At 37.8% G+C, this 27709-nt stretch overlaps 1 protein-coding gene across 4 annotated transcripts in view; it reads left to right on the top strand.

The window, feature by feature from the left end:
• NRG1 (neuregulin 1) overlaps positions 1–27709 on the top strand; it is a 162685-nt gene that overhangs the window by 46247 nt on the left and 88729 nt on the right. For 2 of the 4 annotated variants that reach the window (XM_032214214.1, XM_032214215.1), the window contains exons 3-5: positions 1372–1496; positions 19318–19368; positions 20966–21016. In XM_032214214.1, coding sequence (XP_032070105.1) covers positions 1372–1496; positions 19318–19368; positions 20966–21016 — 227 coding nt within the window. The remainder of the gene's footprint in view (positions 1–1371; positions 1497–19317; positions 19369–20965; positions 21017–27709) is intronic. The other 2 variants (XM_032214216.1, XM_032214217.1) reach the window with 2 other exon arrangements.

Below are 27709 nucleotides of genomic sequence, written 5' to 3'. Positions count from 1 at the left end.
GAGAGACCGCCTGCTGCCAATTACCTCCCAAAGACCCGTTAGATCTCACAGGGTCGGCCTCCTCCGGGTTCCATCCACCAGCCAATGCCATCTGGCTACTACCCGGGGAAGGGCCTTCTCTGTAGCAGCACCGGCCCTTTGGAATGAACTCCCTGCGGAGATCCGGACCCTCACCTCTCTCCAGGCCTTCCGGAAAGCCGTCAAAACCTGGCTGTGCCGGCAGGCCTGGGGTTGATGAGTTCCCCTCCCCTCTCGACTGGTATGGCTGTGTGATTTTCATGTATTTTAATTATGTGTATTGTGTTTATGTTCCCTTTCCCCCCTGAGTTGTTCGCCACCCTGAGTCCCTCCTGGAGAAGGGCGGCATACAAATAAACCAAATACAATACAATACAATACAAGTGTGTCACTACATGACCGGACTCGATTTTACAACTGTAAAATTATATGACTCGATTTTTAAGACAGTTGTAGAACAAATCTCTGTGATCATTAAGTGAATTATTTGGTTGTTAAGAAAACCGCATGGATGTTAAGAAAATCCTTTCTTCTGAATAGATGCTTTTTTCTGGAAACTGACCAAAAAGGACACAAATGACATTGTGATGTTATTGTGGGACATTGTAACCAATTGTAAATGTTAGCTGAAATGTGCCAAGCATCAAATTGTGATCATGTGTCTCCAGATGTGTCTGTGCGGCAGTCATAACTTTGAGGATGGATTGTAAGAAACTTTGGGGGGAGGGTGTTTCACCATATGGTCATTAAGTAAGGAGTACCTATACAACCAAATCTATAATAGGAAAATGTGTGTTATGTATTACAGGTAGTCCTCAATTTATGACCACAATTAAGCCCAGAATTTATGTCTCTTAAGTGAGAAATTTGTTAAGTGAATTTTGCCTCATTTTGCAACCTTTCTTGCCACAGTTGTTAAGAGAATCACTGAAGTTGTTAAATTATTAACACAGTTGTTAAATGAATCAGGCTTCCCCATTGATTTTGCTGTCAGAAGGTTGCCAAAGGGAATCACATGAGCTTGGGACACTGTAACCGTCATAAACATGAGTGAATTGCCAAACCATCTGAATGTAAATCATGTGACCATGGGGATGCTGCAGCGATAGTATGTGTAAAAAATGGTCATAAGTCACATTTTTCAGTGCCGTTGTAACTTTGAATGATCACTCAGCAAACTGCTGTAAGTTGAGGACTACCTATAATTTACAATATGTCATTTATATTATGAACATGGTTCCTCTCTGCATCTCCAGTAAAGGAGGAATAAATCTTTTAAAATGTTTTTGTGTATATTTGTTTCTTTCAATGATGCATAAAATGATTAATATTTATTCAACTTTCTTTCCTTAGAACATTCTCCGAACTCCGCATTAGTAAAGCTTCTTTGGATGATGCTGGGGAATATACATGTAAAGCAAGCAACAGATTTGGAGATGACAGTACTAATGCTGAAGTAACTATTATAGACACCAGTGGTAAGATGTGATTCATTCTTATCTAGAATTGTTTAAAAGAAAATGAATTGTTATAAGAATGATATTTTTTTTCCTGTAATATATCTTCTTAAGGGTATAAAATGACACAAAACTAAAGTGAAAGTATTTTGGTTTATCATTTAATAGATAATATAAAGGCCAAATATAGGTAGAATTTCTAAATAATAGGATACAATATTGGAGGGGACATTAATAATGTTTACACTGAGAAGTTCTTTGAATATATTCCACCTGACACATTTTCAAATGCAGCTGTGAAAACAATATATTTTTATAATAAGTGATCATATTTATTTTATTACTCAGATAAGTAAATTAAACTTTTGTCTGTTTTTGGGCTTAAATGCAATCATAGTATAAGAGACTTTAAAATGTATATATTCTACCACAGCAGCACCTGCCGCATTGCTTTTCTAGTCAGCAAAAACAGTGAAGATATTCACCTTTGTGCACATGGGAACTGCTCCAGTTTAATATTCTCATTAGAGAGATTGCAGCAACAGATTTACAAGAAATACATATGGAGTTGTTAAATTCATTTATTCTTGAGTCCTGTAATTTAGATTTGCAATTTTAAGGTGCAGAAAACAGAAAAGTAAAAAATAGTTTGTGGACAATGAAAAGAGATACATATTTTTAAGCTGTGTTCAGCTATGTTTTTCACAGCAGATACACAAATTTCTGTTTACTCCATCAGGATCTATATAATCTTTATAACAGATACTCCTGGTTATGAGCCACCAGATGATTATACAGTTTGCCATTTTGTTTCCTAAGATAGCAAAACTCAGATGCTTTGTCTGTTTACCATTACATGAAAAAACAAAAGTAAAATGGAAATGTATTGTGTTGTGCTACTTTAAATTGAATGTTCTGGATTTTCAAACATCGTGCTAAAAAGTGATATGCAATATATTTATGTGCAGATGATATAACTATAGAGGCAAATATTTAATTATACATTGTAGTGTTAATATTAGAATCTTTTATTTTGATAATGTTACTTGTTCTGTGTTATCTTGACTTTAAAAGCTTATGGTATAAGCTTTATGTTAAAACAATATATTTAATATTTAAAAATTAAGGGATTTTAGAGCACTGTGTGAATCTTTACAAAGTGATTTGAGGCCAAAATGTCCATAAAATAGTGATGGGAGAAACATTTGCACCTAAAATGCCACTATTATTTAAGCTTCATCCTAGGAATTGCTTGTATTTGGGAATTTATCCAGAGAAGGGTCATTTACATTTCAAATGTCAAAACAGCACTTTGAATGAAATAAGAAATATTCTAGAAACCAATGAAGGTAGAAAAGTATTGGTATATTATGTCCAGATCATTTTTAAATTATGTTGAATTTTGGAGGCCACTTTCAAAGGTTCATTTCCATGTGTAACACATATAAAAAAAAAATTCAGCCTGAGTTTCATATCACAAATAAACTGAGGACATAGTATGTTCTATATTACCCTGAGTTGACAAAACTGTTTTGAAGCCATTTGACACTGTGATAGAGTTGCAATCAATGAGTCCCTCTCTGAGAGAACAAGCTCAGCAAATAAATAGGAGCTGTGGTTGCACCATGGTTAGAATTTAGTATTGCAGTCTGACACTCTCCACTGCCAGGAGTTCGATCCTGATCAACTCAAGGTTGACAGCTTTCCATCCTTCTGAGATTGTTGGGAGCAGTATATTGACTGTAAACTCCTCAGAGAGTGCTGTAAAACATTATGGAGTAGTTTAAGTGTTATTGCTATGCTATTGCTAAATAGATATATCCTTATTGTATCACATCTTGTATCTGTTGAATTTCATTTACCATCTCTTTCTCTTAGAATCTCCAGCTAGTCTGCATAGAGAGGGGTTTTTTTGCGGGGGGGGGGGAGTATAGAGTCTTTGGGTGACAGAGTTCATAGGCCTGACCTCCCCATAATCCTTGAAGCCTTATCTGGTGTTCTCAAGAGAATGCAGCTGGTGAGATTCTTGTAACATGGGTGGCTAGCCATAAGGCTTCTGTCTGAGACTATTCATGAGTGCTTCTGGTTGCTTTGCCTGACACTTTTGTATCTATTAAGTCTTCATTTTATTGGTTAGCCATGATGCTGTTTTATGTAGCTATGATGTTGGCAATTCTTTCCCCAGCTCTTTTCAAACTTTTATACATTAATGAAATTGATAAAGATTTTTGAATCATCATCAAACCTACATGATTAGATAGAACTTTATAGGAGTTAATTAGGCAGGAGCAGCTCCTCTATCATTCTGGTTAGATTGAAATTGTGTCCTTTAAAAAAATATAATTATTAGCATTAGGAACATAATCATCCTCTTCATTTTATTCATTGTCTGTCCAGTGTAGGATGAAGGCCTTTTCTGTATGTTTCTAACCTTCATGGTCCTGAGCTTTCTTTTGCCAATTGGGCCCACAATACCTGCTGATGTTGTCGATCCATCTTGTTTTAAGTCTCTTTTATGGATGCTTTTTATCAAGTGGGATCCATACTATGTCTGCCTTGGTCAACTTGCCATCAGTTCTTCTTGCTTTGTAACCAGCCTATTTCCATTTCAGTTCTTTTACTCTCTTGATGATATCATATACTTTTGTTCGTTCTCTAATCCATATGAAGTCTTTCTATCTTGCCTTGCAATGCCAAGCATGTATCATACATACATACATACATATGATACATACATAGAATAATAGCTAGGGTACCCTTATTCAAAACTAAGTATTCAAATAGCTGAAAAATTGACAGAAAGCTATGTAAAGAACAAAATTACAGTCAAGTTTAAACTACATGAAAAAACATTACCAGTAAATTCTACTGTTATAATAGTGTTCTACTGAAATACTAATTTATGAGTATGAAAGTAATGGATTAAACAGGTATTTCTTTTCAATGTAACTGACCTAGTTCCCATACATAAATGAATTGGTTGCCCATAAATCTGCACAGTTTCACACTTAAAATGGTTTTAGCAGTTTGAAGTAATATCCCAGACTCAGGATTTGGTCAGAGTACAAGGGTGAAGTAATGACTGAGATAAATGGACACATCTTTGTGCACCAAAGGATATTCCTGTATTCTCTTCCAACTAAAAGAATGGAGAAAAGATCACAGAAAGTATGAGAATTCTTATTGCAAGCCCTAAGTACAAGATACAACATTCCAACCAAGTTTGCTAACCTATCCCTATAATGAAATTAAAGTGTGGTTCAAATGGAATTTTTCAAGTGCTGAGCGAGCACCAAGAATATTATATCTTCATAAAAGGAGACATAAGCATTAAGAAATGCAATTCAGCAAGGTACGTTTTTTCAGCAAGTTTTTGAAGGCAAAAATACCAAATAGCATACTAGATTGGCAACAGAAGGGCTTTAATAAAATATAATTGATTTTCCAATGTTATATATCTTGTTCTTTGGTACAAAAAGCAAATATTACATCAAAATGATAAAAATAACGGGAGGAGGGAGGGAAGGAAGGAAGGAAGGAGGAAGGAAGGAAGGAAGGAAGGAAGGAAGGAAGGAAGGGCATTCTCTGTATAGGGTCTGGATGCATGATGGGAACAGTTATTGAGATCTGAGAACTATTCAATTCTTTCCTATTATGACTCAGGTTTATTATAAGTTTGCTGGGAAACATTCAATAATAAAAATGCTTACATATATGATAAATAATATATTAAAAGCTATACAGAATTAATGTTTTGTAGGCCCCAATTATATAGAACAAGAGTAGTTAATTTTTAAAAAAAATCAAGGGCAGATTGAGAGTTGAAATGTTGAAATCCTGAAATGGCTGCCATGGGAAACTTCCCTACTTACAAAATGGTTGCCATGGATAGGCATTGCTAATAACAAAGCACCCATTTATAAGATGATTGATTAGTGATGCTCTCTGTAATCTCAGTGTAGCATTTGCATTTAATGGCTCTCCTCCAAGTGAACATGACAGCAGAAGCTGGTGATTTGTTTTGTAGTATGCTAAGTTTCCACTTAATTTCTTTTATAATTAAAAGAATCTTTAGAAAATATTGAGTGAAAGAAACACCCCAATGGGCCACGTTGAAAATACTAACCCACAATAGAAGGGTACCATATTGTCTGCTCCTGATATAAAGGCATGCTTTTATAAATACACATTGCTATGACAAAACAATAACACAATATATGTTGTGTTATTTTTTTGTCATAGCAATGTGTATTTTTATTTTATTTTATTTCGAATTTGTCTGTAATTCTGTTCTGTTTTACCCCATTAGCATTTTTCTGCTAGTTGTATCCTTCAACATCTTATCGGACCATTAAAACAATGGTTTTAAAATAATTCTAAATATATGAGCAAAGAAATAATTGGAATTATATTCACAGCATTTTAAAGATCAGCATGTGTATGAAGAAAATAGCAAAAAAAAATCCAATTAGATTATCCTGTTACAATCCCCAGTTATTCAGCTGTTATCTACCTTAAATATAATTGATCATCTCAAGTGTTTTCTGAAAACTCTCCAAATAGCTATCTTGAATCAACTATTTATCTTGGATTATTTTGTAAGTGGCCAACTGAGGCAGCTTTCAAATTGTGCAAGACCTCTTAATAATCCCTCCCCTTTTAATAGAACAATTATCCCATATATCTAGTCCTCTTCCCTCTCTTGGCTCTTTAGGAAAGATCGGGAATTGTAGAGTTTCATGACGTTTTCTAGATTGATGCTATGTTTTGGCATTTTGTAAGCTGCTCAGAGCCTATGAGAATTTAGCAACATCAAAACACTAAATAGCATGGATGATGTTACCAAGTTTGAGAATGAAACATCAAGAAAACCACCAAGCTCAGAGAGAATCAAGGACTCCTCATTCCATCCCCAAGTTACAAATATTCTCTTCCATCAAAAACACTAAGTAACATTTTGTCTTCATTATAACTGACATGGTTTTAGAAATTGAATAGCTTTCTCAGATTCAAATGGTAAGAAAAGAGTCATTGTTTCCAACATAATAATAGTGAAAACTCTCCCAATTATTCTATACATATATCAATAAAATAGAAACATTAGACAATCTATAGGCTGACCAAGAACCTCTGATGCCTTCTGGCATCAGCCTTCAAAGAAATACCAGAACTAGCATAAAAAAGGCCTCCATCCCAAGAAGGAACCCAGGAGAGGTGGATGAATTCAAACCTGTTAAGGGTTTTAGCAGAAGAATAAGGACAAAATTCTCTTGCTAAATTCTGATGTCACAGCAAAATAGATCTGGATAATCAACACAGTCCTGGTGAGCAATCATTTAAATATGAGCCAGCAGTGTGCTGCAGCTGCCAAAAAAAGCCAATGCAGTCCTATGCTGCATTAATAAAGGGATTAAAAATTAATCAGTGAAAACACTTGCCTCCAGAAGTTGTGGATGCTCCAGCACTGGAGATTGTTAAGAAGTGATTGGACAACCATTTGTCTGAAATGGTATAGGGTCTCTTGCTTGAGCAAGGGGTTTTACTAGAAGACCTCCTAGGTCCCTTTTCTGTAAATTTCCCAGCACAGGGTTCAAGGTCATGTTTCAGGGTATATGACAGCCAATTTGGTCTAATGGTTAAGGCACCATGCTACAAAGCAGGAGACCATGAATTTAAGTCCTGCCTTAGCCATAAAAGCCAGCAGGATGACCTTCGGCCAGTCACTCTCTCACACAACACAGGGTGGTTGTTATGGAGAAATAAGAGAAGGAAGGTGCATTGGATACATTTTTGAGTTATAAAAATAATGAAAGTGGGATACAAATAAATAAATTTTAGGCATGAAAAAATGCTTATTTTCAACAGAACAGAAGCAGCTTGCAGGAAATACTGTAATGATTTACTTTAACAAGATTTTTCACAAAGTCTCTCATTGTATCCTTATTAACCAAAAGGTCAGACACAGGCCTGACAAGTCAACTATTGAGTAGACTGTATAGGCTAAATAAACAGAGGGATAGAATTATTAATACCACTTGATAACGCCTTGGTAAGGACACACTTGGAATACTGCATCCAGTTTTGGTCACCACGGTGTAGAAAAGATGTGGACACTCTAGAAAGAGTGCAGAGAAGAGCAACAAAGATGATTAGGGGACTGGAGGCTAAAACATATGGAGAATGGTTGCAGGAACTGGGTACGTCTAGTTTAATAGAAAGAAGAACTAGGGGAGACATGATAGCAGTGTTCCAATATCTCAGGAGTTGCCACAAAGAAGAGGGAGTCAAGCTATCCTCCAAAGCACCTGAGGGCAGGACAAGAAGCAATGGATGGAAACTAATCAAGGAGAGGAGCAACCTAGAACTAAGGAGAAATTTCCTGACAGTTAGAACAATTAATCAGCAGAACGGAATTAATTGTGTGGATGCTCCAACACTGGAAGTTTTTAAGAAGATGTTGGATAACCATTTGTCTGAAGTGGTGTAGGATTTCCTGCCTAAGCAGAGGGTTGGACTAGAAGACCTCCAAGGTCCCTTCCAACTCTGTTATTCTATTCGATTTAATATGATTCAATTTGATTTGATTCTATAATTGATTCAAGGATTGTATTCAAGTGACAGTTATTTAAGGTATTGAATTTATATTGAGAGATATTTTGAGTGGAATATCACAGGGCTTGACCTTGCCACTGTTCAACATTGTTATAAATAATATGGGCAAGACCAGTGAGGAAACACCAAATCTGCAGACAATGCAAAACTAAAAGGAATGGCTAATATATGGAAGGGGAGATAAAAAAGACATTAGAATAATGGATGGAAACAGAAAGAAATCTAAAGTCATGCATTTAGATAAGAGAACTAAAAGAAGCATGTATAAAATGGAGAAAAAATGGCTAAAGAGCAGCACATCTGAGAAGGACTTGGGTGTACTTAATGGATCTCAAGGTCAAAGGTCCCAACAATGTTATTGGCAGTGTACAGAATCCTAATAACATCTTGAGGAACATTGAGAGGAGCAAAGAGTTCACATTGTGGAATGTTTATATTCTGGTCCATTTGGAGTAATATATTGAGTCCTGCACACCTCCATTTTAAATGGACATCAATAAACTGAATACTTAATTTCATTTGTTCCAAAGGGGTAAGACTAATAGGATGCAATTTCAAGGATATAGATGCAGATTAGACCTTAAAAAGAACTTCTTGACAGTGAGAGCTGTCAATTAGTGGAGCAATTATTGGATGGAGTAGTTTCTTTTCCTTCAAGTAGGGATTCTCAGAGGCTAGATAGTTACCTGTCCGGGATGGTGTAGAGAATTCTGCAATGTGCAGAGGTTGACTTGATTTCTTAGATGCCTTCCCACTGTTTGATTCTGTGATTTTATGCTATTAAGCTGATATGACATTGGTTGAAGACATTCGCATATTTATGCAAGACTAGGTTTTGAATGGGACTTATTTTTCCTCACTCAGTCACCTGGAATTCATTCCAGAAGAATTGTTATAACAATTAAGGAAGCAACTCAAACCCATTGTCTTTGCTTCCTTTGCAACAACTTTTCCATGCAATATTGCTGTCTCATTCAATGCTGCTCTCTCATGCCCTCTGATTCTTTGTCCCCCTTCAAAACATTTCTACTAACAGACACTAGTCATCAAGCCCTACTAATAAAATGCATGATTCAATCAATTTCATTTTCCTGCAGAAGTGGCAAGGCATTTTACTCTTGTTCACCATCAAATGTGTTTGCCTTTTAGTTCTTCTCTGTAGCAATCCTGACACCAATGTTTTGTTTCAATTTTAAAAGGCTGAATACACATTCGTAAACAATTTTCATTAACCATGTTTTCTTCTCTCATTAATGGTTATATTTTTGACTAAAGATCTGGTTTTGCTGCCTCAGTCAATCCCAAATAATAGAATAATGTAAAAACCAATTATTAAAACAAATCAAATACCACGTTTTGTATTTTAAGGCTATCTTTAAATTATTTGAGCATTTTTTCCATGTTGCTTTACTCTGAAAATGAAGTTCTCCTTAGGGAAAGTGTAATTGAGGTCAGAAAAGATGTGTGGAATTTCTCCACGAGAAGGATATAAATAGCAAACAGAAGGAATTGGTTACATTTACTGTATGCAAATCTCTTTTTGCAAACTACTTTTGCCTTCACCTTCTTGTGTGAGCTTTGTGGAATGTTAAGTGTCTTATGCCCTAATGAAAGGTAACTGATAATATTTTGTAAAAATAAAAAACAACATTTTTTTCAGAGTTTGTTGCAGAAAAAAATCAAGTCCAGAAAGCACACACAGATAACTGATTCAGCTGGATTCATTAACTTCTTTATATACATAATAACAGATGAATACATGTACAATACCTATAGTAGATTCTTTCAACATGGTAGAAGTTACAAGCAGAACACAAGCAGGAGAGAACAGTTAGTTTCATCTCAGAGTTCAGAGGAGACATAGTTTCATTTCCAGCACAGAGCTTAATACAGACAAGACTAGTTTAAATTCTCAGCACAGCATAGAACTGCAGGGCTAAATGACACCCAGGCTCCAATCTATTTTAGCTCCCATTGGCTGATCTGTTGACATGCCTATTCATTGGCTGACCTTGTTATCATGTCTCTCCCAGTTATGAATATTCTAACAATTTTCAGGTAGGTATGTCAAATACAACAGAATATTTTATTTAGACTTTCAAAAAATTAGGGTTTTGTTTTAAAAAAAGAAATCCTGCCTGTCGTACACATACATGCCCAGCCGTTTATATTTTATGGAGAGAATAGAGAGAAATATGACCTTTCCCCAGATGTTTCTTTATTTTCAATGGACTTCTGTTACATTTAGTTGGATGCTTCTTTCTTCCTTCCAATATTAAGATTTCATAAATGTGATCATGAATTTGTGCTAATGGGCATACCCTTGGAAAGCGCATTGTCTCTCCTAAACTGCTTGGGAGAAAAATATATTGACAGGAAGGCAATAGAAATAATGCCATGATTTCTATCACACCTGTTGCCACATATAAACTTTATTTCAATGCTAAGGAAAACCTTAGAAATTCATTATATACTGTAATGATGCCCTCATCCTAATGATTCAGATGCCTGAATTGTTGTTATCTCACTTGTGTAAATTATATTGTAATTTTTCAAATTGTTTTCTTCACACATTTTTGTTTTAAATGGTTTGACAGGTTGTTTGGCTTAAAAAAAAACTGCTGATCGTCATTTGAAATTAATAAATGCATTAGAATTCATAAACAGCAAATAACAGGAACCATCCGCTACTTGAGGATTTGAACAGACAGAGGGCTGTTATGTTTTCAGGAGCCAAACTTCTGAATTTCCAGTATGAACAAAGTACTATTTTTCTCTTTTTCATCCCTCTTGACCAGCTACATGTATGGTCTCCATGGATTGTGCTTAACTTTCAGGCAATGATTAAGTCTTTCAGAATATGTTTATGTTTTCATTTTCATCTTTTTATGGACAAAAATATATGTACATTCCTACTACTTACCATTGTATCTGGAGGAGGAGAAGAAATATGGAGGAATATTTCTTATTTTCAGGGAGGTATATAGATTTTCATTGAAATATTGAAACATTGGTTTTTTTAGAAATATGTCATTACTCTTAATAAAGAGATTAAATAGGACAGTGACTTCATATTTTCTAAAGTTTGGCAAATGTTTAGATGGCAACTACAGTTCCTTTCAGAAATGTTACTACCATCTGCCATTTGCCTTTTGGCAAACAATAAAACAAGCAGCACACTTCAAGTAATTTCTTCCTGTTTTCTGTTTATCTCATTCCCATTTTCCTGTATGATGCCAAAAGCTTATTTTTTTCCAACTATAGGTTTGAGGTTTGAGGTTTTATTCAACTTGTATGCCGCCCTGTTCCCGAGGGACACAGGGCGGCTAACAAAACCAAAGGGAAGGGGGGGGACAATACAAAATGGAAGGCAACAAAAACCAACAACAATACAAAACCAATTTAAAAGGTCACAACAAGCACACCAGTTTGAGTGGGGATGGAACTCAACAGCCCCAGGCCTGCTGGAACAGCCAGGTCTTAACGGCTTTACGGAAAGCCTGAAGGGTGGTGAGGGTCCGAATCTCCAGTGGGAGATCATTCCAGAGGGCCAGAGCAGCCACAAAGAAGGCCCTCCTCTGTAGTTGACAGCCGGCATTGGCCGGCAGATGGAATTCGGAGGAGGCCTAGTCTGTGGGATCCAATGGGTCTTTGGGAGGTAACCGGCAGGAGGCGGTCTCTCAAGTACCCAGGTCCAATACCATGTAAGGCTTTATAAGTGTTGACTAGCACCTTGAAGCGTATCCGGAGACCAATAGGCAACCAGTGCAGCTTGCGAAGGATACGTGTAACGTGGATGTGCCGAGGCACACCCACAATCGCTCTCGTGGCTGCATTCTGGACAAGCTGAAGTCTCCGAACACTCTTCAAGGGCTGCCCCATGTGGAGCGCATTGCAGTAGTCCAGTCTTGAGGTCACAAGGGCATGAGTGACTGTTGTGAGAGCCTCCCGGTTCAGGTAGGGACGCAATTGGTGCACCAGGCAAACCTGGGCAAATGCCCCCCTGGTCACAGCCGACAAATGGTGATCTAAAGTCAGCTGTGGATCCAGGAGGACTCCCAAATTGCGAACCCTGTCTGAGGGGCGTATAATTTCACCCCCCAGCCTGAGAGTTGGAATACATGGCCAATTATTGGGAGGGAAAAACACAAGCCACTCGGTCTTGTCAGGATTGAGAGCAAGTTTGTTTACCCCCATCCAGACCCTGACAGCATCCAGGCACTGACACATCACGTCAACCACTTCACTGAGTTGGCACGGGGCGGACAGATACAGCTGAGTATCGTCCGTGTACTGGTGATATTTTATCCTGTGCCGCCGAATGATCTCACCCAGCGGCTTCATGTAGATGTTAAACAGGAGGGGGACGGGACCGAACCCTGTGGCACCCCACACTTAAGAGGCCTAGGGGTCAACCTCTGCCCTCCAACCAACACTGACTGCGACCTGACCGAAGAACGGTGCCTCCCATCCCCACCTCTCGCAACCGTCGCAGAAGGATACCATGGTCGATGGTATCGAAGGCTGCTGAGAGGTCAAGGAGCACCAGGACGGAGGCATGGCCTGTGTCTCTGGCTCTCCAGAGATCATCGGTCAGTGCGACCAAAGCAGTTTCTGTGCTGTAGCCAGGCCTGAATCCAGACTGAAAGGAGTCTAGATAATCGGTTTCATCCAAGGACCGCCGGAGCTGAGAGGCCACCACTTTCTCTACAGTCTTCCCAACAAAGGGGAGGTTGGAGACTGGACGATAGTTATTTAAAATGGCTGGATCCAAAGACGGCCTTTTCAAGAGGGGTCTCACCACCACCGCCTTTAGGGGGGTGGAAAGAACCCCTCCTGGAGGGAGGCGGTAACTATTACCTGGATCCAGCTCCGTGTCACCTCCTTGCTGTTCATGACCAGCCAGGAGGGGCACGAGTCCAGTACACACGTGGAGGCACTCACTGCTCCGATGGCCTTGTCCACTTCCTCAGGAGTAACAGACTGAAAGTCAATCCAAAGATGTCATTCAAGACCTTGCCCCGGTACCTCGGCTGGCTCTGCGCAATTGGAGTCCAGGTTTGCCCGAAGCCGAGCAACTTTATCCGCGAGAAATTGGACAAACTCCTCAGCTCTGCCCTGTAAAAGATTGCCCGCATCCCTCCCTTTCAGGAGGGAGGGGGCTATCCTGAACAAGACGGCTGGGCGTGACTCAGCGGATGCAATCACAGTGGCAATGTATGTATTTTTTGAAGTCCGAATTGCCAGAAGGTAGGCTCTGATGCAAGTTTTTAACCGTGCTCGGTCTGACTCGGATTTACTGGACCTCCAGCAGCGCTCCAGGCGTCTCTTTTGGCGCTTCATCTCCCGGAGTTCCTCAGTGAACCAAGGAGCCCTCCTGGATCCGCTGCCTCAGATAGGCCATAAAGGCGCAATCCCATTGAGAGCCTCTGCCGCCGCAGAGTTCCAAGCAGTGACCAAGGCCTCAGCCGGACTGTGGACGAGAGTATCAGGTATAACACCAAGCACCATCTGAAAGCCCAAAGGGTCCATAAGGCGCCTGGGGTGGAACCACCTAATCAGTTCCTCCTCCCTACAGTGGGGGGGGTTGGCCTCCAAAAGTCAAGCCTCAGTAGGCAGTGGTCCGACCATGACAGGGGCAAGGTCTCAATACCCCTCAGACCAAGATCACAACTCCACTGCTCCGAGAGAAATACGAGGTCGAGCGTGTGCCCCGCTGAGTGAGTCAAACCCCGAATTACTTGGGTCAAGCCCATGGCTGTCATGGAAGCCATGAACTCCTGCACTCCGTCAGAGTGCTCGCCGAGCGAAGGCAGGTTGAAATCCCCCAGCACCATAAGCTTGGGGAACTCAACCGCCAGCTCGGCTACTGACTCGAGGAGCGAGGGGAGGGCTGTTGCAATGCTGTTGGGAGGCAGGTATGCTAACAACAAGCCCACTTGACCCCCAAGTCCAACTTCACCAATAAGGACTCACACCCGACAAGCTCAGGAGCAGGGGTCCTATGAGGAACCAGAGACCCTCGAATAACAATGGCCACTCCCACACCCCTTCTCTGGGGTCGCGGCACCTGAAAACCCTCTGGGCACATCTCAGTGAGGGGGACTCCTCCTTCTGGGCCCAGCCAGGTTTCAGTAATACATGCCAGGTCTGCCCCCTCGTCTAAAATTAATTCCCGGACGAGGGGAGCCTTGTGAACCACAGACCTGGCATTTAGCAACAGCAGCCTGAGACCAGGGCCCTGACTACTCATGCCATCTGGCCTTGGAGTGGGACTAATAGGGCCAGAAGGGGGAATCTCTGTGACATAGCGAACCCTCCTTCCCCGGTAATGGCTCACCCTAAAGTCCCCGCTATATCTGCCCCTCCCAGTTAGGACCGTAATGCTCCGGCCAACTCCTGTGTCCATGGGTCCTCCACCCTCCCCCATAGCCGCTCTGTTCCCCGGCAGGCCCTTCAAATCATACATTCTAAGGATGGGATTAAACCTAGGCCCCCCTAACACTTCTGCTAAGCACTCAGTGTAGGAGGTACCCGGTTATAGTCCCAGCCTTCTCAAACATACACACTCAAACAGTCAGGCAATCCCCACAAACGATTTAAAAAACACAAATACAACAATATAAAGATAAAAGTGGGTACATTCATTCAACCACAGTCATAACCACAAGCACTCACCATACATTAAAATTCGCGGAGCACTGCACTAGTGCGATATAGAAACGATGGTGTGAAGATGAAGGGAGAGCTGCTCCGCTCTTCTCCCTTCCTCAATGCCCCGGAACGACATCCACGGCCACAGGACCAAAAAAGTCCGTCGATTGGAGGACAATTGTACATAAAGGGAAGTACAGTGTGATAATTTTCCTATCTCAGAACTTGGAACATTTTAATGATATTAATACATATTCTAGATATGACCTTGGGTGATTTTGGAGGGGGGGGCAGGGTAACAAATTCCCCAATGAAGAATCTTGAATATCTCAAAAGATTATCTACCATTTTGTGACATTTTGGCTATTCCTAATAAAAATGTAAGTCAGCTACTGTGAGTTCGCTAAGATTTAAACTAATCTTATAAGAAACACATCTTTGATTAATTAAAGTAGCAATACTCTGCCTTTGTGGATCTTCATATTAGCTCAATGCTTGAATGATCTTTCCTTTTTAGTGATGGATCATAAAGTATATGTTGGGGCCTATTAGTTCTCATCTCTCATACTTTCCCATCCACTCTTTTTCAAAATATCCCGGAGGAGTCCTTTACAAAAATTGGGGGAGGTATTCTTACTGTGCTTCCAGATCAAACAAAACAAACCCCTCAGTTTTCCTGTATTGCTTTTCCTATAATGCTTATTAGAAAAGGTTTTTGAAAATCTTTTCATTCTTACCTTGTATCATATATTGGAAAGGCTGAACAATCTTGAGATATACATAGGGTACTTTTTTTTGTATATAATGTTTACCGTGCATACATTTATATTTAAACATTAATTGGGAAGAAAATCTCCATAAAATATCTAAAGATACAGATCTAGTATGAATAATATTTAATATTCATTTATTACAACATTTTGGTGCTTATTTATACATTGATGCAATCAAGTATTTCAAATATTTTAAAGAGATATTTAGAACTGTATGATATATATCCTAGTATAGTCTGGTTTTAAGTTAAAGATCTATGAGAAAAGAAAACAAGGTCTGTAGAACTGCTTGTCAACAATAATGGCCTGAAGAGTTATTTTCTTTTGAAATCCTAATTTCTTGTCTTCCTCTGAAAACAAGATTTTATTATCCTACATGTTTGGATTGAATGATGATAAAATATCAGGATGTTTGTGTTGTGTATGAAAAAATAAGAATGAAATCTCTGCTTCGTTTAATATTTAGTGAAAAGATTGCTTCTTTAAGAAGTAGATTTGTAGATTTGTAGATTTATTATAATTTATAGGCCGCCCTTTTCCCTGAGGGGACTCAGGGCGGCTTACAAAAACACGGGAAAGGGGGTACAAAGACAAAAAGCATAAGACAGTACATAGTATTAAAAAATAGAGCACAACATTCATTCATCATTCGGGAGGGGACGAACTAAGATTTTTATCCCCAGGCCTGACGGGATAGCCAGATCTTAAGGGCCGTGCGGAAGGCCTGGGCGGTGGTGAGGGTGCGGATCTCCACGGGGAGATTGTTCCATAGCGTCGGAGCTGCAACTGAGAAGGCTCTCCTCCGCGTAGTCGCCAGTCGGCACTGACTGGCGGATGGAATTCGGAGGAGGCCTACCCTGTGCGATCTGATGGGACGCAGGGAGGTAATTGGCAGAAGGCGGTCTCTCAAATAGCCAGATCCACTACCATGGAGCGCTTTGTGAGTGGTAAGTAGGACCTTGAAGTGCACCCGGAGACCAACAGGTAGCCAGCGCAGCTCACGGAGGATCGGTGTTATGTGGGCGAACCGTGGTGCGCCCACGATCACTCGCGCGGCCGCATTCTGGACTAGCTGAAGTCGCCGGATGCTCTTCAAGGGCAGCCCCATGTAGAGCACGTTGCAGTATTCCAGCCTAGAGATCACAAGGGCTCGAGTGACTGTTGTGAGGGCCTCCCTATTCAGGTAGGGCCGCAACTGGCGCATCAGGCGAACCTGAGCAAATGCCCCCCTGGTCACAGCTGACAAATGATGGTCGAAAGTAAAGTACGTAGATAGTGCTTCAATTTAATTATGAGATTGTAACTCCACTGAAAGATTTTCCCTAAATTGTGATTAAAAAAGATAACCACTTAAGCAGCTAAGAGTAATGATATTCTGCTAAGAAGAGATATAAGGTTGCAATAACAAGTATTTTTTTTCCTTTAAAGCTCTTGAAAGATGGCTTCTAAATTGTGTTCCTAAAGCAATATTCTATAGCAGTGACAATCTCCCATCATCCTTAAAGGATGTTCCTCAACCACACTCAATGTGTAATCCTCAATGGAACTGCATCTAAATGGAGGGAAGTATGCAGTGTAGTACCCCAAGGCTCTGTTTTAGTCCTAGTACTCTTCAACATCCCCATCAATGATTTGGATGAGGGAATAAATGGGGAACTCATCAAATTTGCAGATGACACCAAGCTGGCAGGAATAGCCAGAAGACAGGCTTAAGATACAGAAGGATCTTGGCAAACTTGAACATTGGGCACTATCTAATAAAATGAAATTCAATGGTGAAAAGAGTAAGGTTCTACATTTAGGCAAGAAAAATGAAATGCACAGGTACAGTATAGTTGGTACCTTGCTCAATAGTAGTAACTCTGAGAGGGATCTTGGAGTCCTAGTGGACAACCATTTAAATATGAGCCAGCAGTGTGCAGCAGCTGTCAAAAAAGCCAACACAGTTCTAGGCTACATAAACAGAGGGATAGAATTAAGATCATGAGAAGTGTTAATACCACTTTATAATGCCTTGGTAAGGCCACACTTGGAATACTGCATTCAGTTTTGGTTGCCACGATGTAGAAAAGATGTGGAGACTCTAGAAAGAGTGCAGAGAAGAGCAACAAAGATGATTAGGGGACTAGAGACTAAAACATATGAAGAACAGTTGCAGGAACTGGGTATGTCTAGTTTAATGAAAAGAAGGACATGGGGAGATGTGATATCAATGTTCCAATATCTCAGGGGTTGCCACAAAGAAGAGGGAGTCAAACTATTCTCCAAGGCACCTGAGGGTAGGACAAGAAGCAATGGGTGGAAACTAATCAAGGAGAGAAGCAACTTAGAACTGAGGAGAAATTTACTGACAGTTAGAACAATTAATCAGTGGAACAGTTTGCCTCCAGAAATTGTGAATGCCCCAACACTGGAGGTCTTTAAGAAGATGTTGGATAGCCATTTGTCTGGAATGGTTTCCTATATTGGCAGGGGGTTGGACTAGAAGACCCCCAAGGTCCCTTCCAACTCTGTTATTGTATTGTATTGTATCATATAAAGAATGTAGAACACATTGCAATAATTGGCATGGGAATAAATTCATGTCCCAGGTTTGCTGATGATTTAGTCCAAACTGATTAAAAGCATTCCAGGTCATTAAGGCTATTTGAGCATCCATTGAAGGTATACCATAGAATAGCCTCAAGCCATTATCTACTCCCAAACTAATGCCTACTCCAGCACACCATCCTCTGAGTTCCATTTTCTTGGAATTCTTACTAGCCCTCATCCTGCAGATTCTAGTCGTCTAATCGAATGTAATAGACTGGATTCCCAGGAGGGACAGAACACACTCCAGAGGAATAAAAGACAGTCAGTCCACATACCTTGTGCGAGAGAAAAAGGATGAAGGGATATTAGGGTTTCTGACTATATGGTAGATGCATAAATACAGTGCTTCAGTTTGACAAGATTTCGCCTAAAGATATAGAAATATATATATATTTAAGAATCAACATTTAATTATTTAAAAAATCGTTAAATTGCAAGAATCAATCTTTCTTGACAGATGCAGAATTTATATATGCCCATCTAAGTCTGAGAAAGAGTAATTAAAAATGGTTAGAAATTATTTGATAGCTTCACCAATGGCTTCATACCAACATTAACTAGCAGAAGGCCAACCTGACAATATTCTGTAGCTTAATAATTATGGAACCAACAGAACTTTTCCATTATCAGTTTCACAACTGTCCTTTCATTCTTATTTCATTTGACTGCTATATTCTTGTTTCACATTAATGTGTGACACTATAATATCCTTAGAGCTATATTATTTATACATCAAGACACCCAGGTAATTCTTAAATCAAATGAAGCTTTATGTGTCTTCTACATGGCTCAGAAAGAGGAAAGAAGTCTCTGAAATCAAGATATTAAAGTTATTTTTCACAAGAAAACATTATTTAAATCTGCTATCATCACCTAAATTGTTTTTTTTTCAGTTATACAATGCATGGTATATAATAGATTAACTAGATCTTAGTCTATGCCACCCAAGGGAACTACTTATTCACTTCTTATATCATCTTTCAAAATTTTTCTATTTCCAAAAAGTAAAAAAAAAAATAATAATAATTGAGAATAGTATTTCTAAGATATAGCTATATGTGAGATTACTAGAAATAAATTTTAATTATATTAAAACTTATAATCTTTTTTTTTCTTGTTCTTCCTGTAATTTCATCAGACCACCATCTTACACACATGGCAGTTCACTGACATGTATAGCTGCTTCTGATTCCTGCTTTTGTTTTTTGCAGAACCCACGGGCATGATACCAGTTTTGACAAAAGGAGTAAATGCATCCTCACGTAAGTCAAGTTGTACAACTTGCCAACCTAATGTTAATTCTACAGATTCAGGGTTTTTTGCCCTAGCCTTTCTTTGCATCATTATACTTTGGATAGAGTTTAGACCTATCATAAGGGGGAGAGGGGAATGCAACTGGATCCTGGATCTACATTTATGAGTTGAAATCTCAACTGGAATTTAGTGCCTTTCTTATTATAATGCCATTACATTATAAGTTATAGCAGCCTATTACAATTGCAACTTGCCAGGTATTCATCCTTCCTTTGTCTTCCTTGACAAGATACTTCCTTTTTTGGCATGAAATATTAATGCCTCTCATTTCCTCTAGTTTTGCATGCATCCTCTAACAAAATAACATTATTTAAAAAGAGCTGCTATTATATTTAGATCTTTTCCTTATCTATTTTATATTCCCTCTGTTCCACATCTTGGATTGTATTTACTTTTTTAAGCTTCCTTTTCACAGAAATTAGTTTTTGAAAGAGGACCTACATTATTTACAGTGGGGCTACCTACATTTGGAATTTTTAAAACCTACTCTTTGCAATGTCTGAAAGTTTCCACTCTAACGGCTGTCTTGTATGCTCATATTGCATGCTGCTGCTTGTTCTGTTCATGTCACTTTTGTGGCACAGCAGAATAATGAATGCTGCATCTCTCTAGCTTTTCTGAGAGTCTTTTGTCTTAACACTGCTAGTTCTGGAGTGGTAGCATTCCGAAACCAGAACGGAGCACGTGGCCTTCTGAATGCATGTTTTGAAATGTTACTGGATTTTGGCATGTGACTACTTTTTGCATTTCCTAAAGATCCTCTGTTTTGCCTTTCCTGTGCTTTATCAGACTGAAAATTCAGTCACTCCTGTTTTTATTTCTCTTTTCTTCAGCTGGTTATCAGATCTGGACTTTTGTCAACTTGTCAAGTTAATTTCATCCATTCAGATTTTTCTACATAATTTGAATTATCATTATAAAAGAAATGTTTGCGTTGTTATCCAAGTTCCACTTCAGATGTGCAATTCAATCTGAAAAGGTGATTCCAGTGGATCATTTTTGAATCGGATACCCATAGTCTAATTATTTTAAATTTATCAACATTACATGCACCATTAAACTTCTTTCATTCTTTTGTATTTTGCTCTTATTACATATTTTTCCAAAAGCAGTGCTGGTCATGAATTCTTTGCAGATGTTGAATCATCTAAACATCTGAATTTTCTTATGTGACCCAGAATAATTAATCTAGTCAGAAATTATATTTATTTCTAGTACTATCAATGTAATAATATAGTGGTCCTTCAGTTCAATACAGTGATATCCTATCATACTCTTACAAGTGGTTACAAGCATTTTCCTTAATACTTCTAGTTTTCTGCCAAGAATAAGGAATGTTTTTAAGATTAATTTTGGCTTTAACGAATGATTCCCAATGTAATTAGGACCACATGTAATTTCTTTGTAGTTCCCTGCTATTCGAAACTGCTTTTTCAACCATTTTCCTCAAAGAATTTGACCTTCCTAGGAAGATAAATTTTAAATCCCACTTCATGGATAGGATTTTTCCATCTCTATTACCATGTTGCTTTCTGTGTATTGCAGAACTCATAGACACGATTTCTGCCTCTACTGAAGGAACAAATGCATCTTCTAGTAAGTATATAGTACTACTAGCAATCTTCATATATCTACAGCCTACCTATATTTGTTTCAGTAAATATACAAAATATATACTGATTCTTGGAATACAAAACAAATTGCAAAAATAGTCAGATTTTTTTAAACCACCTTCCCCAGCTAATATCTTTCAGATATATTGTTTATTGCCACTCCCCTATCATCCAAAATATCACCATAAAAATATCCGTCATATCTTAAGCTAAAACTCATTACATCTGGGAGGCACAAAATGCAGAAAGATTGCAAAAGGAATCACTCCATAAAAAGAAAAAGCAATTTGCTTCCTTTCTTTGAAAAAAATATTTTTTCCTTTTCCCCCCTTTCCTTTCTGGAAAGGGTTTTTTTTTCCATAGCAGACTGTTTCATTAGGTTTACTGCCAATACTTTTAAGCAAATTGTGGAAGCAGTAATTACTGGTGTTTCTGACTCCAGAATATGCAAATAATCCTACGCTTTAGATACCATTTTACATAATTGGAGTGCACAGAATAATTGCAAATTGGAAGAATGCCTATGTTGAAAAGGTGTTTTATTAAAAATATCACTTCTTCATTGCAGTCAAGAATCATGAGATTATGAAAGTTCTAGGGACACTTTCTTCCTTAACTATACTGTGCTTTGTGTGCTATATTATGCTTCAAGAAGTTCTTAGCTTATACTAATGTGTTTTGTTGAATGATCCTTTTGACTTCTTTGATGAATATTAATAGTAATGCTAGCAATATTAAGATGATATTGTCACAGATAGATCAATGGATTTGAGCTGAGAAGATTGTGGATAATATCCAAAATAATAATAATGCAACATACTGTATGATTTTGGCCCAATCATAAGTCTCAGTGAATAAGATTGTAGGGTCTAGTACCATGTTGAGCCTATGGCATGCAGAGCCCTCTCTGTGGGCACATGCACCGTTGTCAGCTGCTCTCCTGGTTTCTGGCATGCGTGCTGGTCTTTGTGGGCACTGCAGCATTAGAAAACAGATAAAAATGGCCTGAAAAACAGCCAAAAAACAGGCCATTGGGGGGCGTTTTTCAGGCTCAAAACGGCCTGAAAATGGTCCCCAAAACAGCCAAAAAATAGGCATGTGTGCAATGGCCAGCTGATCTTTGGGTTTCCAGTGCTCTGGTGCACACACATGCATGCACGTTCCGGTTTGGGCACTCTGTGCCAAAAAGGTTTGCCATCACTGGTCTTGTACATGCCTGTCAAACTCAATTGCATCACATGACTTTTCGTGACGTATCATGACTTTTTTGCTTCTGTGGAGCTGGGGTGGGCGTGACCTGAACATGACGCATTCGGCCCGCAGGCTGCCAGTTTGACACCTCTGGTCTAGTAAAATTTGAAGGGTTTATTCCTATTACCCTGAAATTCTAAGATTACGTTCTAAGGATTTTCTGCAAGATACAGACTTCTTTCTATTGATTATGTAATGAATTAGGCACATGAATATGGTAAATCAGATAAATGTATTTTATGAAGAGTTTACCTGAGTGCAGTTAAACTATGTTTCACATTAAAATAAATTTGAAGAGGTATTTTAGGGTGAAATAAGACTGAGCAGGAGATGAAAATTGGAATGGTTTAAAAAAACAGAATGTCTTTGGACAGATGAAACAGTTGGGGAAGGAAAGTTTTTTGGGAAGGAATATTGTGTGAAACAAGAAAATTGGAAAATAGGCTAGTGGAAATAATAATAAGACATTGGAATCCAGATCCATAATAAGATGAGTCCTTAATAAGACAAAGGATCTTTTAGGATCTTTCATTTCTGTTGCAGCAAAAATTCTTTTAATGTAGATGTCTAGTTTTATAATTTTAAATATCTGTATGTTTTCAGGAAAATGTGAATGTATTTTCTTATCTGAAGCTCACAATAAGCTGAAGTTAGCAAAAGTCACTAAAAAAATTCTTCAGATATATTCAAAAGAAAAGGGAAAGAAAAGCAACATGCCAGCTACTTGGTATGGGTATTGGATAGCAAATGATAACAAGGGGAAAAAAATAGAACTGCACAATTCTCAACAATTCAGAAAGTCCAACCTGCTGATATGTATATTTTACATGAAGTTTTAAAGTGGTATAAAAACTATGATTCCAGTTCAAGCTTCATGTCGACATAGTCAAAGAACATCTGTCAATTTTGATGGGTTCAACTATCAAAGCCAGATAGATTCTAAAATTGGGGAAATTCTATCCTTTGGTTGACATCCTAGATGGACAGCTGCAACATTGGACAGTGTTTTAATGACCCATAATTCCAATTCTGTGGCTCTGTGCGTGATCAGTCTCCCTAGTCTCTTCACATCATTGTAACAGGAGAAAGTTAAATCTCTTTATGATTCCCAACCCTAAGATAAAAGACTTAAATAGCAAGAAAATTTTAGCAACAGGAAATAAAAATAAAGTTAGTCCCAAATTGTCCAACTGCAATGTTGAAAATAATGTGAAAGTGCCATGAGATTAAAGATACATGCTCAAAATACCACTTTCAATGTTAGAATTGGGAATAAGTGATTATAGTGTGGAATGGATGAGTGGATGGATGGATGGACGTATGAATAGATTTTAATTTCACCCTTCGTACTGTGAAAAGATCATTAAAACACTGAAAATCTGATGTCTGCCATTCCTACACAATTGCTTTTATATTTTGTATCAATAGAAAACTTTATTTATCTCATGTTAGACTATGTCTAGCCTTTGTATCTTCCCCAACATGCACGCAAATTCATGGGAATCATAATTGCAGAAAATACAAATAGATTGTGATGTATGATGCTACTCTGTAACAATTGTTGAGAGTTAATATTGGTCTAAGAGGAGATATTAATTAAATAACAAAATAGGTTCCTTACATCTTAGCAAGGTATCTGTGATGGCATGTATAGTATACAAATATTTTACGGATAAAGTTCCAACCGCAATTAAAATTATTAGAATAAAATAAAAGTAAAAAATTATACAAATGCTATATAATCAGTATACTTCAAGATATGTTTATAATATCATAAAAACACTTATAGAGATATAAAACCTTATACCTAGCAACCCTGCAATTTGTTTTTATCTATAGGATTTATAACAAGGTATTTTCATTGCTTTATAGTACAATATAGTACAATATTACTATAGTAAATAATGAAAGTCATATAGTACAATAAGGAAAGTAGGAAAATTGCTGTTTATTTCAAGCAAAGGAGCAAAGACGCAGGGCTTTCTGTTTTAAACTCCCATGAAATTATTGATTCCTAATCTGTGTGTACTTGGGGTTTATTTTTCCGTTGTATGGATTTTGTTCTACTGATTTATATTTTCTCCTCTCTAGCCATACATCTGCTCCTTTATACATCTGATAAAGTTTTGTGAATGTTGCTTCTCCCACAAGAGGCTTTCTCTTCTTCTGGCACCAGGCTAATATAGCCACTCTTCTGGAATTTCTATGTGACCTTGTAAGGTAGAACACATGTATAATTTATCAATTTAGGGAAGTTATACTTCCTTGCTAGTTGGGCAGAATACATTTATTTCATTAGCAAGCAGCCTTTTTCTATAATAGGATTAGTGTAAAGAATATATCAGCCAGGCACTCTTCTTGAACACGCTGAAAGGCTTCAGTAGAAAAAAGTATATGTCAGCTGTCAGAGTCTAGCTAAGAGGTTGCTGGTAATCAATGGCCTCGTGGGATTGATGGAGCCATCTTTCAAGTGGAAGACTGCTGTTCTTCCTGCTATGGGCTCAGATTCATATAGGCAAGGGGGTGGGGAGAAGATTATTAACTCTGTAAAAATACCATCAGCTGTTATATTACTAACAAAAATGAATGAATGATCAAAATCAAGAAAAACTAGAGAACCAAACTGGGTTTGTTTTATCTCTTTAGAAACGAAACCTTACTAGAATAGAATTCTGCTTAACCTGCTCTTCTGACACAAGCTGACACAAACACCTCTTTTAAAATTGTGACATTTTAAAATTTCATATTACATCTTATCAAAAAGCTTGTATATCTTACAAGTTTGATACATCATCAACTTTTTTTTTTCAGTCATGGATTTGCTATATCTTGAAAATTCAATAGGTACATAAATCTGTGCATTTTTAATAAAATTAAAAAAATTAAATTAAAAATTAATTATGAAATGCAACAATTGTACATGCCAACATTAGCATGGCAAGCATCTGTAATGAAAAGTCTCTTAACTTTTTGGGAAACAAATGCTGCTGTCCTGCCTTCCACAATTGTTGCTGTTGTTCTGTTATTTTGAAACTATACATTATAAGAATGTGTGTGTGTGTTTGTGTGTGTGTGTGGGTTTAAGAGGTACTAGATTTCTCATTCTTTTCTTCTATAACCACTAATTTTTATCATTGTGTTCACTGTCTGCCTTTTAGAAATTGCTGAGTAAACTCATTTACATTTAATCACATCAATAGATCAAAGGAAATGTCCAAACCATTTACAATCAGTTAATTGCTACAAGAATAATTTGAGACTGTCTGCTGGGTTGTTCTTCCAAAACCATATATGAATTTTCCCCAAAAAATTGTTTGTCATTACTTAACAATTCTATTTGGCAAGGCTTTAGGTCTGTCTCATCACCTAATGCACAGGCTCTTGCTTCTCTTTGCCAGGAACTACAACTTCCCATTTCAAAAGCTATATAGACTTTCTAGCATCTTCATTCACATAAATAATGCATTTAGTTTCACTTATAGAAGGATGCTGCCTGGGATTATTGAGCAGGGGGAGAGATGGAGGGCAAATGTAGACAAAACAGGGCATATAGTTACTATTATTAAGTAAACATCAGGTTACTTTTGAAATCATCAATTATTTTGGGATTGTACTGGTTGTTATAATAAAAAAATGTAGAGGATTAATACCCACTGTTTCTTCCTTCCACACTTGACAATTTCAAAATGTCCTTGTTCTTTTTTAAGTGATTGATATTATGTATGGGATTTTACCTATCCATCTGACGCACTAAGCTAATCAAGCAGTGTTTCTGTATTTATTAAGTTGATGTGTTGCATTGTGTGTTTTATAGCAGTTTCAACATGTATGGTATTGATACCAAAAATGGGAAGGTCTCCAAGTTTGTTTCAACTTACAAATTTGCGTTTAATAAAAACAAATTTGTTAAGGCACTCATGATTTGCTGTATGTCAGAACTGTAGCATCCTGCTTCTTATCCACCTATAGAATAGATTGTGGATAGGAGCCTTGGTAGTAGGCTATTTATCATCATCATATCCAAGACAGCAAATTGATTTAGGAAGACCACAATAATGTGCAACTTTTATCTTCCATCCAAGAGGAGCCTAGCAAGTTTGTAAAAAATGCATCTTTTTCATTGTAGCATCTAATATCTCTCGCTTTCTTTGTAGAGCCCAGCTTGGCCCTTCCCATATCAAAATTGATAACTTAGTGTCCAGTGAATGCTGTTCTATTATGCAGGAAATTTGGGATGTGATGGAATCTGATGTGTTGAGTGGCTGTATTATGTTTTAAAGAAAAAAAAATCCATTTTAACTTCTCAGGAGATATGAAAGTCATTGTTGGATTCTGATTGGAGGGAAATGGCATACAGAATTTAGCAGATATAACAACATTTATAATGGACCAATAGAAGCATGTCAAGGGAGTTTCCATAAAGCTGAGTTTAGAAACAAAATTTTACTGCCTATGTGCATGCTTGCTTTAGGAATACTCAACATGCATATTTGTAAATTATCAGATTGCTAATACATCACTGTACAGGCCTTTTGGTGTTCTGTGCTAACAAATGAATGGTTAACAATATCTTGATTTTTTTTTTTTTAACAAACACATTTCACGTGGATGCTGTATCAGCTGATAAGAATTCCAAGTATATAAATACGTTCTGTCTACTTCTATCTGGGCTCTAATTTTGAAAACTTTCCTAGAAGCTTCCAAAACTTCTCTTTTTTCTAAAGGGAAAAAAAGTTTCCTGCAAAAAAATAAGGAAAGAAAGCCATCATATTTGAAAATGTTAGAAATAGCATTTTCAAAATCATACCCATGTTAACATTATTTGAATACAATATCTAAAAACAACAAGATGGGTAGCAAATGAATTTGATAAATAAATAAACAAGGTAGTGTAAAATTGTACCATAATTGTTGAGTGAATATATACGTAGTTGTGGTAGAACAAGACTAATATGAATACTGTCTTGTTTCTGTGTCTGTGGAGATTCTCAGTCATCCAGCTCACAGTTGTCTCAAAGGTGCTTTTTCAAGAGACAACTGGACTGTTTTTTCCCTGAGGAAGAAGAAGAAGATGACAAAGACTAAACTTCTTCTTCCTCAGGGAAAAAAACTTTTGAAAAAGCACCTTTGAGATAGTCTTGTTTCTGTGTAGTTGTGTTCGCTCTGTGTATTCTGTGTGTTTCTGTGCATCTGGAGTCATAATGGCAATGCAGTTCGAAGTTGGGACTCCTCGAGGATCAACCCTGCTGAGGTGAAAATAAACTGCTATGCCAGAGGGAAGGCCTTCACTCTGCTCAGGGACTTTCAATTTGGTTAGTCAATTCAAATCTTTATTACTATCATAGACCAAACATAGAAAGGGTAAAATAAATACAAACAGCCAATTTTAAAAACCAAATGCAATATAAAATATATAATGCTTCAT

Source organism: Thamnophis elegans, chromosome 3 (genome assembly GCF_009769535.1).
Source record: "Thamnophis elegans isolate rThaEle1 chromosome 3, rThaEle1.pri, whole genome shotgun sequence".
NCBI classification, from domain to species: Eukaryota; Metazoa; Chordata; class Lepidosauria; order Squamata; family Colubridae; genus Thamnophis; species Thamnophis elegans.
Note: the sequence above shows the minus strand (reverse complement) of the source record. Positions and strands in the feature narration are given on the sequence as shown.